The sequence below is a fragment of the Euprymna scolopes genome, chromosome 39 (genome assembly GCF_053919585.1).
Source record: "Euprymna scolopes isolate OS-2025 chromosome 39, ASM5391958v1, whole genome shotgun sequence".
Lineage (NCBI taxonomy): Eukaryota > Metazoa > Mollusca > Cephalopoda > Sepiida > Sepiolidae > Euprymna > Euprymna scolopes.
Window position 1 is genome coordinate 37,899,004 of NC_136520.1, and position 14,601 is coordinate 37,913,604.

Consider the following 14,601-nt stretch of genomic DNA (forward strand, 5'->3'; position numbering starts at 1 on the left):
TATTTTAAGATTAGGAATGTAAACTAATTATATTTATACTCTGAAAGTGTTAAAGCGTTTTCATTGGACTTAATCGTGTCAATCAGAAAAAAATATTATTATATATATTTTATAATGGAAAGTGCGTGCATGTGTGTGTGTGGTGAGTTTGATTGTTTTGTTTCACGGCATATCAACCCTTTTCGGGTTATTTAATGCTGAATCCAGTTATTTTGTAAATAGTATTCATGTTGCATCGAGTTATTTTGTAGAAGGTTTTTATTCTTCAAGCTTTTTGTATCTTCAATCGTTAGTTTGTAGGGTTTGGTTTGATTGTTTTATAGTAGATTTTATCGTTTTTATTCCCTGCCCTGTAGAACATGAATGAGTTTTGCAATAGGAGAGAGAAAAGGGTTACAGTATTAATGTTTGGTACATTTTAAGTTAGGAAACCAGTCAGGAAGTGGGGGAGATAGAAAGGGGAAATGGAAAGAAGGAAAAGGGGGGAAAAGTTGATTGTTATTTTTTTGGTTTTAATTAAGTGTTGCAAAAAGAAGTAGAAAAACAAAAGCATCAATGTTAGGTGGATTTCATCTCGGGAAGCCAATATCTTCAGACAGCCTGATCTGGTAGCATCAAGTGTGTGTGTGCGTGTGTATATATGTACACACACACATATATATATATATATATATATATATATATATATATATATATATATATATATATAAAACATGCATGCATAGCACTTAAAATTTTGATTTGAAAAAGATGAGAATCAACATATATATATATTTTTTATTGTTACAGAACTTATATAATCTTCTATATTAGTAAAAGGCAAAATGTGTGTGTGTGTGTGTGTGTGTGTCTGTATATCTGCCAACAACTTTCGACACAGGCAACAAACACTGACTAAATTGGTATTGTTAGAAAATCGGACTCTCGGACGACAAATATCCAAAAATTGGCCAAAAACATTAATTCTTTGATCATCAACTGGGTCGTTTTTTACAAGGAGGGGCCAGTTTTTTCGTCAAAATGTTTTGCAAAGTTATCATATACCCTACAATGACTAAGCTCATGTTGAATAATGGTGACGTTGTAGGTCACGGTGGGCACGTTGACTAAACCATTCGCTTTTTTTCACTTCCTGTTCCTCTTAGCATACAGGTTCGAACCTGGCTACTGTGGCTAATTTTTTTTTTTTTGTGTTTGCACGTATACTTGCTGCTATTTTCATATTTTTAAGGAGTTGATTAATTTTTATTTTTAGTGCTCCATTGCTCAATACCTTTACAATAAAACCTCTCTACACCCAAGCAACACCGGGTAGTCCTACTAGTAGATATATATAAAATAGATGCTGCTTCGAAACAGCTGTAAACAACCATAGTACCTAGTGGATGATCTTTATTTGGAACTTGATTTGAATTGAGGAAATCCGTGTGTGTGTGTGTGTGTATTAGTGGCCTGGCAAGGCCACAGGGGAAACAACCGAAGTAGCAAAACTGAAGCTGACCTGCAGGACACTACATATACAAATATTGGCAAATTTCGACCTATTTTATTGGTTTGAAAATATAGGTTGCTTTTTTTACCTATTGCCATAATATTTTTAAGCATAGAATAGTATCATAATCTTCAAAAAGTCTGCAAATTTTCATGTAGTTTCGTCCCATAGAACCAAGGATATATATATTTCCCCACTATATATACATATATATTTCTCCAAAACCTCTGGCCTTGATGGAGGGGAGACTAAAACTTGCTACTATGGTATCAAATGATCTTAAATAACAACAAAGGGAAATAGGGTATGGTTATGAATGTCTCCAGTATCAAATAATCTTTATACATTGTAAAATTTACGTTATGTATGAAAACCAAAGATGGGGAGGTATAACATATCAGAAATATAGTGAATCAAGTCTCCACTTGCTGTTATTTCAGATCATTTTAAACCATAGCAGCAAGTGTTAATCTCCCCTCCATCAAGGCCGGAAGTTTTGGAGAAATATATATATTCAAGAGAAATGGAGGATAAACGATTCTCCATTTTCAATCATTGAAAGGTGTTGATGATTGAACCAAACATTAACAAGATGGCTTCTACAGAACAATGGAATCCTGAAATATAAATGAAATATTGTAATTTATGTTTTTTATTAATAAAATACATTATATTAGTTGTTATATAAATTTATTATTGAGCACTTTATTTGTTTTCTTTCAACATTGTTTTCAACATGTATATAGTTCAAGTATATTGATAACAATATTTAAAAAAAAAAAAAACAAAGAAATGTTCCATACTTGTTAAGAGCTTTTATGAATAAAATTATATAAATGCTGTAAATAGTCTCTGTGGATTGACCAACGTTTCAATATTTCCATGTCATCATATATGGCTGTTTTGGCTTTGAGATATACATACATCTATATATAACAAGTAACGTCATGTTACACAGCTATTACGTGTTGACTTTGGAAGTATCCCATTTTTAACTTTCCTTTTTTTCTTTACTCTCATATTAGCCCCCGCCCTCCTCCTTCATTTTTTTTCCATCTCAGTTGTTGCGGTAGCAGAATGACTGCTATGATCAGTCATGCAAAGTGCTAGCCAATGTCTACATCAATTGAACGACTTAATCTTTATTAATCCATGATTGCATTTTTGAGCGACATTTCCTTTTTCATTTTTTTAAGACTGCCGCTTATGTTTTCTTTTTTATTTCAATAAATCATAATAATATTACCAAAAAATTGTAAAATAAAACTTTATTAGAATTGCATTATATATGTATCTATTATTTATTTCAAAATGACTTGGTGTCTGTTTTTATTAAAACTAACATTTTAATTCATTTGTTGTTTTAAATTTAAACTACTATTGTTTTCATCTGTCTTTCTTAAATCTTAACTATCCATTTAATTACTAATCACATCCATTGATCAGTTTGCTTGAGTCTGAAGTAGCAATTATGTTGATCAGTCCTGCTTATATCTGAACGAAAAAATTTTTTGACCAGCTTGAGTTTGAAGTAGCTTGAGTCTAAACTAGCAATTCTGTTGATCAGTCCTGCTTGAGTCTAAATTCTTTTGATCACTTGCTTGTGTCTGAACTAGCAATTCTGTTGATTAGTCTTGCTTCAGTCTGAACTAGCAATTTCTGTTGATCAGTTCTGCTTGAGTCTGAACTAGCAGTTCCTTTGATCACTTGTTGTGTCTGAACTAGCAATTCCTTTGTTCAGTCTTTCTTGAGTCTGAACTAGCAATCCTGTTGATCAGTCTTGCTTTTATCTGAACTAGACATTCCGTTGATCAGTCTCGCTTGAGTCTGAACTAGCAATTCTGTTTGTTGGTCAGTCTCGCTTGAGTCTGAACTAGCAATTCTGTTTGTTGATCAGTCTCGCTTGAGTCTGAACTAGCAATTCTGTTTGTTGATCAGTCTCGCTTGAGTCTGAACTAGCAATTCTGTTTGTTGATCAGTCTCGCTTGAGTCTGAACTAGCAATTCTGTTTGTTGATCAGTCTCGCTTGAGTCTGAACTAGCAATTCTGTTTGTTGATCAGTCTCGCTTGAGTCTGAACTAGCAATTCTGTTTGTTGATCAGTCTCGCTTGAGTCTGAACTAGCAATTCTGTTTGTTGATCAGTCTCGCTTGAGTCTGAACTAGCAATTCTGTTTGTTGATCAGTCTCGCTTGAGTCTGAACTAGCAATTCTGTTTGTTGATCAGTCTCGCTTGAGTCTGAACTAGCAATTCTGTTTGTTGATCAGTCTCGCTTGAGTCTGAACTAGCAATTCTGTTTGTTGATCAGTCTCGCTTGAGTCTGAACTAGCAATTCTGTTTGTTGATCAGTCTCGCTTGAGTCTGAACTAGCAATTCTGTTTGTTGATCAGTCTCGCTTGAGTCTGAACTAGCAATTCTGTTGATCAGTCTTAATTGAGTCTAAACTAAATTTCCTTGATCAGTCTATCTTAAATCTGAATTTGCAATTTTTGTTAAAAGCAAACTAATCTAAATGTTACTAAATATTTGTTTTAGGAAACTATCCTCTTGAGCTATTTAATTGTATTCATTCCATTCATTATTTTTAATCCTTTCCCTGATCACCATCATTCAACAAGTATCTTATTAACTCTTATCCTTGGGTAGCTTTTAGCCTTGATAAGTTGTAACTCACGAGTAATTGAAAATAAAATGCTTTTTAAATTGAAGTCATCAGGAACCGCATTAGTCAGAGAAGTCCGACATTTAGAACAGTTTTTTTTATGTTATATAGTAATTAAACAACATTTTTCCATTATCAGAAAAAAGTAAGAGATTCAATAAAAAGGGAGATAAGAGGAGGAGAAAGGAGAGAGGGGTGGGTGAATGAAGTTTTAAAAGAAAGATTTTACACTATTTGACTCCTCTGTTTTGATTTCTATATTCCTGGGCAATGTCAGATAACCATGCTAATTTGAAAATAATTCTTATCTGGACAAAGTATTATCCAAAAGGAATCGAATCACATTGTATTCTTTTAAAAAAAAAAAAACATGTTCCAATGACCCACAAAAAAAAATGACAGCATAGAATATTAATTTTGTAGGAAGAAAGCTATTGACAATAAAAAAGGATAAAACTAGAAGACTATACATTAGATGTTGGCAATAGTTATAGACACAGATTATGGCCTCTGCATACTAGATTAGTTTTGTTTCACTCATGCCCTTTTCATGGGTAAGTTGCAACTGAGAAGATGCAATGCAGTCAAATTGCATCTGACTCCTACATCAGGTAGTATTAAAGATTGGATCATTGCATCTTCTCAGTTGTCTCATTCATCAGGTTGTATCCAATCCTCGATTTCATCTGATGAATGAGTGTGTTTAGACTGCATTACAACTTCTTAGAAACCGTGAAACTCGATGTATGGAAGTTCTAATCATTCAATTAAAATGCACTAAAACTAGAAGTTTCAATTTGGTGCAGCATTCATTCTTTGTCTTAACATGCAAGTCAGTTCATACAAAATCTCCTTCGAGTGTTACCAGATCAGTCTGTTTGGAGATATTGGCTTTTTCACCTAAAATACACTAAACGTTGATGTTATTTATTTATTTATTTTTTTTTTTTTATTTATTTATTTTTTTTTTCTTCTCTTTACAAAATTCAATCATGTTTTTTTGAAAAGTCAAACACAACAATTTTCCTCTACAAAGCAATCAAACCAAGCACCACCAAAATATTTGAAAATATAAAGAATTTGAAGTATTAAACCTTTTTCCAAAATGACTGGATTCGGCATTAAATGATCCAATGAGCGTTGATATGCCGTAAAATATCAAACAGAATCAAACCAAAACCTCTACGGAATAGCAAAGAAAACTGTTGTCATGTATGTATGTATGTATGTATGAGGTGTCTTGAATAAGTTTCCAGACTTTTTTGTATGGGCACTTTTATTGATAGTACATGCGTAAAACTCTACTCCCCCTTTTGAAGTAATACTGTTCCAACAACTTCTGGAAGGCACCATGGAAGTCCTCTTGTGTGAGCATGTCAATGACCCTCATCACAGCCTCTTTCATCTCCTCAGTTATCTCATGATGACAGCCTCTAAGGTTTTCCTTGAGGTTAGGAAATAACCAAAAGTCACAAGGAGCAAGGGTTGGACTATGGAGAGAGTGAGAAACTATTTTGATGTCTATCTTAATCATGTCAACGTCTTTTTTTCTGATCTTCTCTGAGCACCTTTAGAACAAACTTTGCACAAATCTTGCACATCTTCAATTCCTCACAAATAATTGTGTGTGCAGTTCCCACACTGACATCAAACTGTGCACTTATTGTTTCTATAGACACACAACGGTCCTTATCCATGAAATTCTTTATTTGGCCAATGAATTCTGGTCTGACTTCCTTACTCCTCTCACACCTCATCATCCCTCACAGACTCCCTGCCTTCCTTAAATCTCTTATATCACTCCATAACTGATGCTCGATTCATACAAGATGGTTCAAAAGCAGTCTGAAGCATTCCATACGTTTTTGTGGCGTTTTTTCAAGTTTAAAACAGAATTTTATTGCATATTGTTCTTCTAAAGAATCCTCACGACCAGATTGCATTTTTGAAATTCACCGGCTATAACAATCAGGCTTTAGTAAGGTGTATTTCAATTCCTACTGTAGCTGATCATTTGAACCTGAAATCATAAAAATTGGTCAGTCATCTCATAAGATGTATAGCAATAGCATACTGAATGACAATTTTAAATGCATGTACAAAAAAGTCTGGAAACTTATTGAAGGCACCTTATATATGTATGTATGTATGTATGTATTTATATATGTATGTATGTGTATATATATGTATGTATATTAAACTCCTGCATCCACAAATATAACTGTTCTTTATTTTTGTAGTCTATTATAATAGCAATTTTGCAATCTAGGAACAATACATTAGTAGCACATTTTTTTTTTAACTGATGTATGCTTGAAATTGTGCATCCAAACTCCACCAGTTCCTTTTTACATGCATTATTGACTTTTCTTTCCGTTGGCACTTGATATGTGCAACTATCGTTACTTTCTTTTCTCGCTCTCCTCATCCCCCCTCCCTTCCTTTTGTTTTCTTTACCGATGCTTTAACATAGCCTTCAATTCACTTGTTTTGACATCTGTCAGACCAGAATATCTCCCACATGAAGTACACCTCCTCCTTCTTAGCAGTATTTCATGCATTTCTACCTCTGGCGATTGTTCCTCGAGCCAATTATTCTACTATCCATCCTATATCATAGCATCACTAGAATGCGAGTATTTGCATGGTTTGTTATTGGAACTACCAGTGTACATCCTCCATTGAAAATGATGGAAAAAAATATGCTTTGCTAGTGTTTTCACATGATATTTATGTAGACATATGATTGTAATATTCATAGCAAATCCTAAAATGTCAACAATTAAATTTTTTTCATATAGAAGTTTGGTCACGTCTTTGATAGCATTTTGTAAAGTTGATTTTAAAATATTAGAAAACTAAAAAATGTTATAAAATATTTTATTAAATGATTAAAATCGTTTTTTGATTTTAACTTTCTTAGGAAACTTTTGGTGTAATACACGTTTTTTTTTTTCTTTAGAGAAGACTGTTCGTGTTTTAGTGGGGTTTTTTTTGTGTGTTTGTGTGTATATATATATATATATATATATATATATATATATATATATATAATTTGAATTCTTCAGACAACTGTTCTCAGCTGGAATATCATTTTCACAGTAATAAGTAAACAATATATACATATGTGTGTGTTTGTGTGTACAGAGTAATATATATGATAATATATAGTAATATTAAATAGTGATATTTCCAACTAGAAATAAAATAGGTTTAAGGTTCCCAAAATTAGTACTAGAACTGTCCACAAGGACCCGTGGAGTAGTGGTTAGACTACCTGGAAAAAATCAATTGTAAAAGTGATAATTCTCCTGAAGGTTGAAAGTTTAATTCTCAGTGTAGCTGCCTGAAAAATACAATTGCAAATTACTTAGGACTTCTATCCAGTCATGGCTGATGGAACAAGAGCATGCTACCCATTGGAAGTATGTTTGAAATTCTGTCCAGATTCCTGAGCTCAAAAAAACATTTCTGAATTCAACAAAATACATCTGAAGAAAGTCGGAGGCTACATCGACCGAAATGTTTTAAAAATGAAATTAAAGATGAGAACAGTAGTCCGAAGAATCCAAATTATATGAATAACCAATCCTCATCTCGATATATATATATATATATATATATATATATATATATATATATATATATATATATATATATAATGAATGAATGAATGACAAAAGTCTATATTCCAAATTTCATGATGTTGGCAATCTTACAATTTATTCCTTTAATTCAGTTGACACTTACAGTTCTTAACAGTATCTGTTTTGTAGCACAAAATCAATCACTTAATTATTATATCAATTAGTGAATCTATTTTGCCCTTAACTCGTCAGAAGAAATAGCAACAATCAAAAGGAAATAAATGCGTTTATGCATGATTAAAAAATTCGAAAATTGGAAGAGAAGCTGCAAATACCTTATAGTTTTCTTTCATTATGCCATTTTGATTGTTGCTATTTCTTCTGATGAGTTAAGGGCAAAATAGATTCACTAATTGATATAATAATTGATTGATTTTTGCGCTACGAAACAGATACTGTCAAGAATTGTAAATGTCAACTGAATTAAAAGAATAACTTGTAAGATGGTCAACATCATGAAATTTAGAATATTGACTTTTGTCATCCATTCATTATATACTCTGTAATTACATTAGGCTTCTTAAATAAGGATTGGTATATATAAAAAGGAAATATAAGTGAATAAAGAATATTTCCACACACACACACACACACACACACACACACACACACACACATTATATATATATATATATATATATATATATATATATATATATATAATGTAAAGTACAAATTTCTCTCCCCTACTCCCTAACTATTTTCATGCCTATCACCCAGCTGCCAATTCTTTCCTCCTCCTCCTCCTCCTCCTCCAAGTTCTTGGGTTATAAAAAGCATGTGAAATACCATCTTGCTTGATTCTGAAAAAGTTTCTGTCACTAAAAAAAAACACCATTTTTAAGTTTTGTTCTGTTTTTTTTTTTTTTTTTTTTTTTTTTTTTTTTTTGTGCATGCATTTGCAAGTAATCACTTGACTGTTAAAATCATTTACGTACCTGCTTGTATATTCTTTAAACTGTATGACAGTATTTTAAAGGACAATCTAATGTACTTTTAGTTTTCATTTTGCACCTTTACCAACCTAGCAAAACATCGCTGAGTACTCTTCTTGGAGCGTGTATTACATAAGATTTGGTTTGTTTAATCAGTGGTAAAATTGAAAAACAATAAAACAACATTTGTATTATTTGGATTCATTGGACTATTGTTTACATCTTGAGTGTGATTTTTACAACGTTTTGGTCGATCTAACCTCCGATCTTCTTCAGGTGTATCTTATCAAACTTGGGAATTTTTCTGTCGAACTTGGGAATTTGGATGGAATTTTGAGCGGAACCCTTTATTTATTTCACAGGAGTAACGTGCTCTTGTTCCATCAGCCATAACTGGATAGAGGTCCTAAGTAATTCGCAATTGTATTTTTCGGTCCCCCACACTTTCAATAGAATTACTTACAACCTCTATCCAGTCATGGCTGATGAAACAAGAACAGTAAATAAAGTGTTCCACTCGAAATTCCGTCCAAATTCCCGAGTTCGACAGAAACATTCCTGAGTTTAACAAGATACACCTGAAGAAGGTCAGAGGTTATATTGACTGAAACGTTGTGAAAATCTCATTAAAGATGTGAACAGTAGTCCAATGAATCCAAATAATATAAATAACCAATCCTCATCTCAAAAATTCAGAAACATCAAAAAAAAAAAAAAAACATCTTTAAACAAATAAGTGAGTTGTTAAACATGTCACATTTTCCAATAGATCTTTAAGCCTTTAATCCTGATTAGTTATTGATTTTAGCTTTTTGTATTAACAAAATGTTTAGAATTGTGAATGAATTAGCTGTGACCTTTCCTTTTATTTTTTTTGAGTCGTATTGGACATTTTCTTTAGCTTCCTTTCTTGTTTTTTCTCAGAATAATCGGTTGTTGTCCAGAATTCATCCATGTTAAAAAAATATATATAAATGTATAAGAAATCAAATTTTATAAGCAGCTGTCTTGATCTCTAATTTAAAAGCAATCTAAAAAAAATAAAAGGTAAATAACTCAACAATAATTCAAACTTGCAAGATTTATGTTGGACAAATTCATACAAATTCCCATTAATTGCTTAAAAATGAATTTCTTTATAAAAAATAAAATTACTTGATCAATTTACATAAATTTTGGAATATAATATTTTCGTTTCGTCACGAGTATGTACATCATAGATTTTTGTTTATTTATGTTTTTTTAATATATATAGAGGGAATTCTGGACAAGAACTGAATAATTTTCTTTTCTTTTTGTTTTTTCAAATTTATATGGTCTTTGTTATGTCTTGTACACACTTAATGTTTTTGATTGAAAAAAAAAAATGCTGCAGAGCATATCAGCCAAAATATATTAAATAAATAGCAACATTGATGAAAATAGTACAAAACCAATTCAAATTTATAATTTAATACACTAATACTGTCTACCTATCCATCTATGAGAGTCACGCTATTCATTTATGATACAACTGAAGTTACTACTGAAATTATCTACATTTTTAACCACTTTAGTAACTAGTGCTACCAGATTAAGCTGTCTGAAGATATTGGCTTCCCAACCTTAAATTCATCAAACATTGATGTTATTGTTTTTTTTCTTTTCATTTTGTGAAACTCAATCATGTTCTACAAAGTAAAACAAAATAAAAGTTTGGCACAACTTTACTATGTTCGTCTGATTCAATAACATATTTTCGAACAAAGGCATTTCATTATTACATACTTAAGTGTCATGTCAAAATTAGTATAAATTACAAAAAATTACAATTAATGGTCCAGTAGAAAATGTGCTAGAGCTGATTTTCAGAAAAAAAAAAAAAAAAAAAAAAAAAAACGTGCAGTAGATGGAGAAAAAGTAAGATGGCTAACCTGAAAGATAGTGTTATTGGATTCTGCACAAAGCAACTTAAATAATAGAATGCAGTTATCTCCCCCTGTTTTTGATCTTTTAAAGGGTTAATCTACTGTGGCAAATCACAACTTGAAAAAATTCTGTTTTTACTTATGATTATTATTCTACTAGATGATTTTTCATAATTTTTGGAATTTATACTAATTTTAACATGGCACACAAGTATGTAACAATGTCTTATTCTGAAATACATTTTTTCAAAGACACTGTAGTAAAGTTGCACCAAAAATGTTACTGTTATAAAACAATCAGACTAAACTCCATGCACAAATGGTTTTATTTTTAATAAAGTCCATTATAATCAAAATATAGTTTTTTAGTCTTTACTTCGAAATTTTATTTTGTTTTTCAGAAAATGGTTTTTGTATAATAAAAAATAGTCTCTACTTTGAAATGCTTTTTTTAACATATCATGAAAAACATATCCAGTAAAGAATATTCCCGAAAAAAAAAATGACTTTAAAGAAGAAAACTATTGTAGATGAAACCCACATTAAAAAAAAAAAAGAAGAATTCTGATTCAATACAATATTTGTAATATAAAATAAACATCTAAAATATTTCACATTTTAGCAAAAAATCTGGAGAAGACTAATTAACATAGTTAAATTCTCACTTATAAGGAAACTGGAAACCATTACGTAAATATAAATCAGAAGAGACAATTTCTTGGTATACACTGGCATGAATTCTGCTAATCAGGAAGTGAAAGTTTAAATCAAATAAATTTATTGAATTTAATCAATGCCAATTCAAGAATCTTCTTTAAAACAATGGTTTCTTGTCTCAAGGTGGGTAGTTGACTAAAAAAAAAAAAAAAAGGGGGAGCTGACTTCCGACTCTGAAGTTGTTATTTTTTTTAACCAAAAACTGACTACTTGAGAAATTGCTGACTCCAACTTCTGACCTGAGAGCTGGAAAAATCTGATTCCAGGATCAGTTTTAAGAAACCTTATGCCGACAAAACTTGCCAACTATTGACATTGGTTAAAAAAAAAAAAAAAAAAAAATCCAACTTCTGCAAAAATTGCCTGACCTCCAGACTTTCACTATTTCTTACTTTTCTCTTTTTTGTTTGATGAATGAATACATTTCAATATTGCAGCAAACATTCTGTAGTTTTTCTGCATTCATAATTCATATGCGCATATGCTATTTACCTTTGTGAATTTGTGCAATATATCTTTTTCTCTCATATTGAATTGCGTCTTTTATTTATTGCAGCAAAGTCAGTCCCCTGGACGAAGTAGTGGCGTCAGTTCCACTGGGGCCAAGTCTCCCTCTCCGCAAGCAATGCAATATTATGTGAGTCCATACAAATTATTCTTTGTTTTTTGTTTTTTTGTTTTTTTATTATTATTTTTTCTTTCTTTACATTTGCATATTGTTGGTGTGCTTTTATTTGTTTCACGTTTTTATATTTTCCTGATCGGTTTTGAAATTGCACGAGTGTAAAATATTAAAAAAATAGACTGGATAAACTCAGGACTAATGATAAAAGAATGGATTTAAAAGAGTATTCTTTGTGGTCTGTCTGATGAAATATTTAAAAGATTTTATTCTGTTTAAGTGTAGTTCAATTTACTGTGAATATAAATAAATATCATTACCAGAAGTATTATATAAGTGATGGGATGATTCCAATACAATTACTGATTCTTTATAAATCTCTAAATGTTTTACTATGGAGTTGTTACTTGTCTCAACTACCATAATAAAAAAAAAAAAAAAAAAAAAAAAAAAACACACACACACACACACATCTTAATAGATATTTTCTCATGCGTAAAAATATGCTTGTGGGCGATGGTAATTTGAAATCATTAAATATTTATTATTTTATCATTACTATCAGCAGTGGAACATTTTTGCTTTCAACAAAATCAAATAAAAAGACAATTAAAAGAATCGTTTTTGGCATTAGAAAATAGTCACAAATTTTTCTGATACCTGTTTCGATACCCCCAAAAGTTCTGATTTTTTCCGATTCCAGATTCCAATTAATCATCCCAACACTAATATATGTATGTTGCTCGATTGTAAAATATGCGTAAATATGATATTTTAATTTGTGCAGATTTTGTATTATTATAGAACCAATTATCTAGTGATTATTATATTGTGCCAATTTAAAAGTTAAAATAAAAATATGACTTCAGTGCAATCAGTTAAAATCAAAACCAAAAGATTTAGCTTTCTAATGATATTAGTTATAATCTGACCTAAAGATACATATATAGCCAAACTTTACGAACTAACACACTATAAATGTAAATTTGCGCTTGTGTAGTTTCAATTTTTCAATTTTGACCCCTTAGCAGCTATTTTTCTGGCTAAAAGACAAATTGAATTTGTTCCACAAGTCTGAATATCCTGTAAATCAAGTTTTGAATCTGTAGACCCAAAATTGACAGAATAGTTTGCTAGAGACCGTTCGGCAAACAAACTCATGCCCAGACAAGTTCACTTTTATAATATATACAGAGAAAGCTACAAAGAACAAACAACTCGTACTCAACTAGCGGTTGCGAGAAAATCATGAATTGCACTGTAATGAGATGATGATGATGTGTGTGTGTAATATATATATAATCTCATTTATAAAACTTACTATGTCTGCCTCGATTTGAAAAATTTTTTTTTTCTTTTTGCCAAACTGTAACGGCACAAAGTGACTCAAATCATTGCATTCTTTTGGAATGTTTTTATGAATGTTTACCTGGTCAAAATAGTTGCTAAGAAACTACTACTTAATAAGCATATATCAGTAACTGCTCTTCAACACGTGCAGTGAGTTTTATGAGATTTGTACATTAATATTAGTTTAATCCGACTGACGATGGCTCACACTGGCTGGAACATTACAAATTTTGCTTTTGTTTTCTGTTTCGATTCTAGCTGATGGCATCCAAGTCATAATTATTTTTTTGTTTACTTTGGAAATCGTGACTATACACTAGGTACCATACCATATAGAATACTCTGTAGAGAATTGACTATAATAATAGATATGAAATCTGGATCAATTAAAATATATTTAAGCATATTTTATCACTGAATAACATCGAGCGACGATCAAGTTTTAGATTGGAAGTCGCAATGGTTTGTTTAATTATTTTTTTAATTTGGAAATAGTCAGAGCAGTTTACAATTTAAAAAACATATTTTATGGGGGGAGGGGTCAACTATTTTCCATTTATTACAAATGTTTTTTATTAATATATTTATTTTATTTATTTATGAAAGTGTCACATTTGTTAATCTGGATAAATTAAAATTCATTGGTCAGTTTATGTGAATGTTAATAAATTAATTCCCCCTATATTAAAAAACACAATTACAGAAAAATCCTTATAGTGTACATACCCGTGTGGCAACAAAAATATATCCCAAAAATCATGTAAATTAAGTAATTTTATTTTTATAAAGAAAATGATTTTTAAAAGATTTTAAGTAATTAATGGGAAATCTTGGGTATTACAAGGATAATCTTGCAAATTTGAATTATTGTGGAGTTATCTGCCCTTGTTTCTTCCAAATGGTGAGGTGATAGTCTTTTTTGGCTTACTCGTAAAATTTTATTTTTCTTAGATAAAAATAAAACTGCTTGCATGATTTTCGGAATATGACATTTCCGTTCCATCACAGATATGTACATCATACAAATGTTGTATTTTTAATTTTTGTTTTTTAAAGGGAAATTCTACACAGGAACCGCTTTTTCTTTTTGAACACATTGCTTGTAATATAGTTTCCAGTGTTATCTTTGACTTTCGAAAATAAAGTAGGATAGACTGAACTCTCTAACCAGTTCAACAACTTTGAAATAAAAACCATAGAGAAAGAAATTAGAAACAATTCAGCTTACCCCCCCCCTCTCCCGGTATGGTGAAAGAATCACTTAGTATGA

General features: G+C 30.9%; 1 protein-coding gene across 13 annotated transcripts in view; it reads left to right on the plus strand.

The window, feature by feature from the left end:
• The window catches only part of LOC145263754 (serine/threonine-protein kinase tousled-like 2), a 618,843-nt gene that overhangs the window by 486,058 nt on the left and 118,184 nt on the right, over positions 1–14,601 (plus strand). For all 13 annotated transcript variants that reach the window (XM_080120782.1, XM_080120784.1, XM_080120786.1 and 10 more), the window contains one exon: positions 11,916–11,996. In XM_080120782.1, the coding sequence (XP_079976908.1) occupies positions 11,916–11,996 (81 nt within the window). The remainder of the gene's footprint in view (positions 1–11,915; positions 11,997–14,601) is intronic.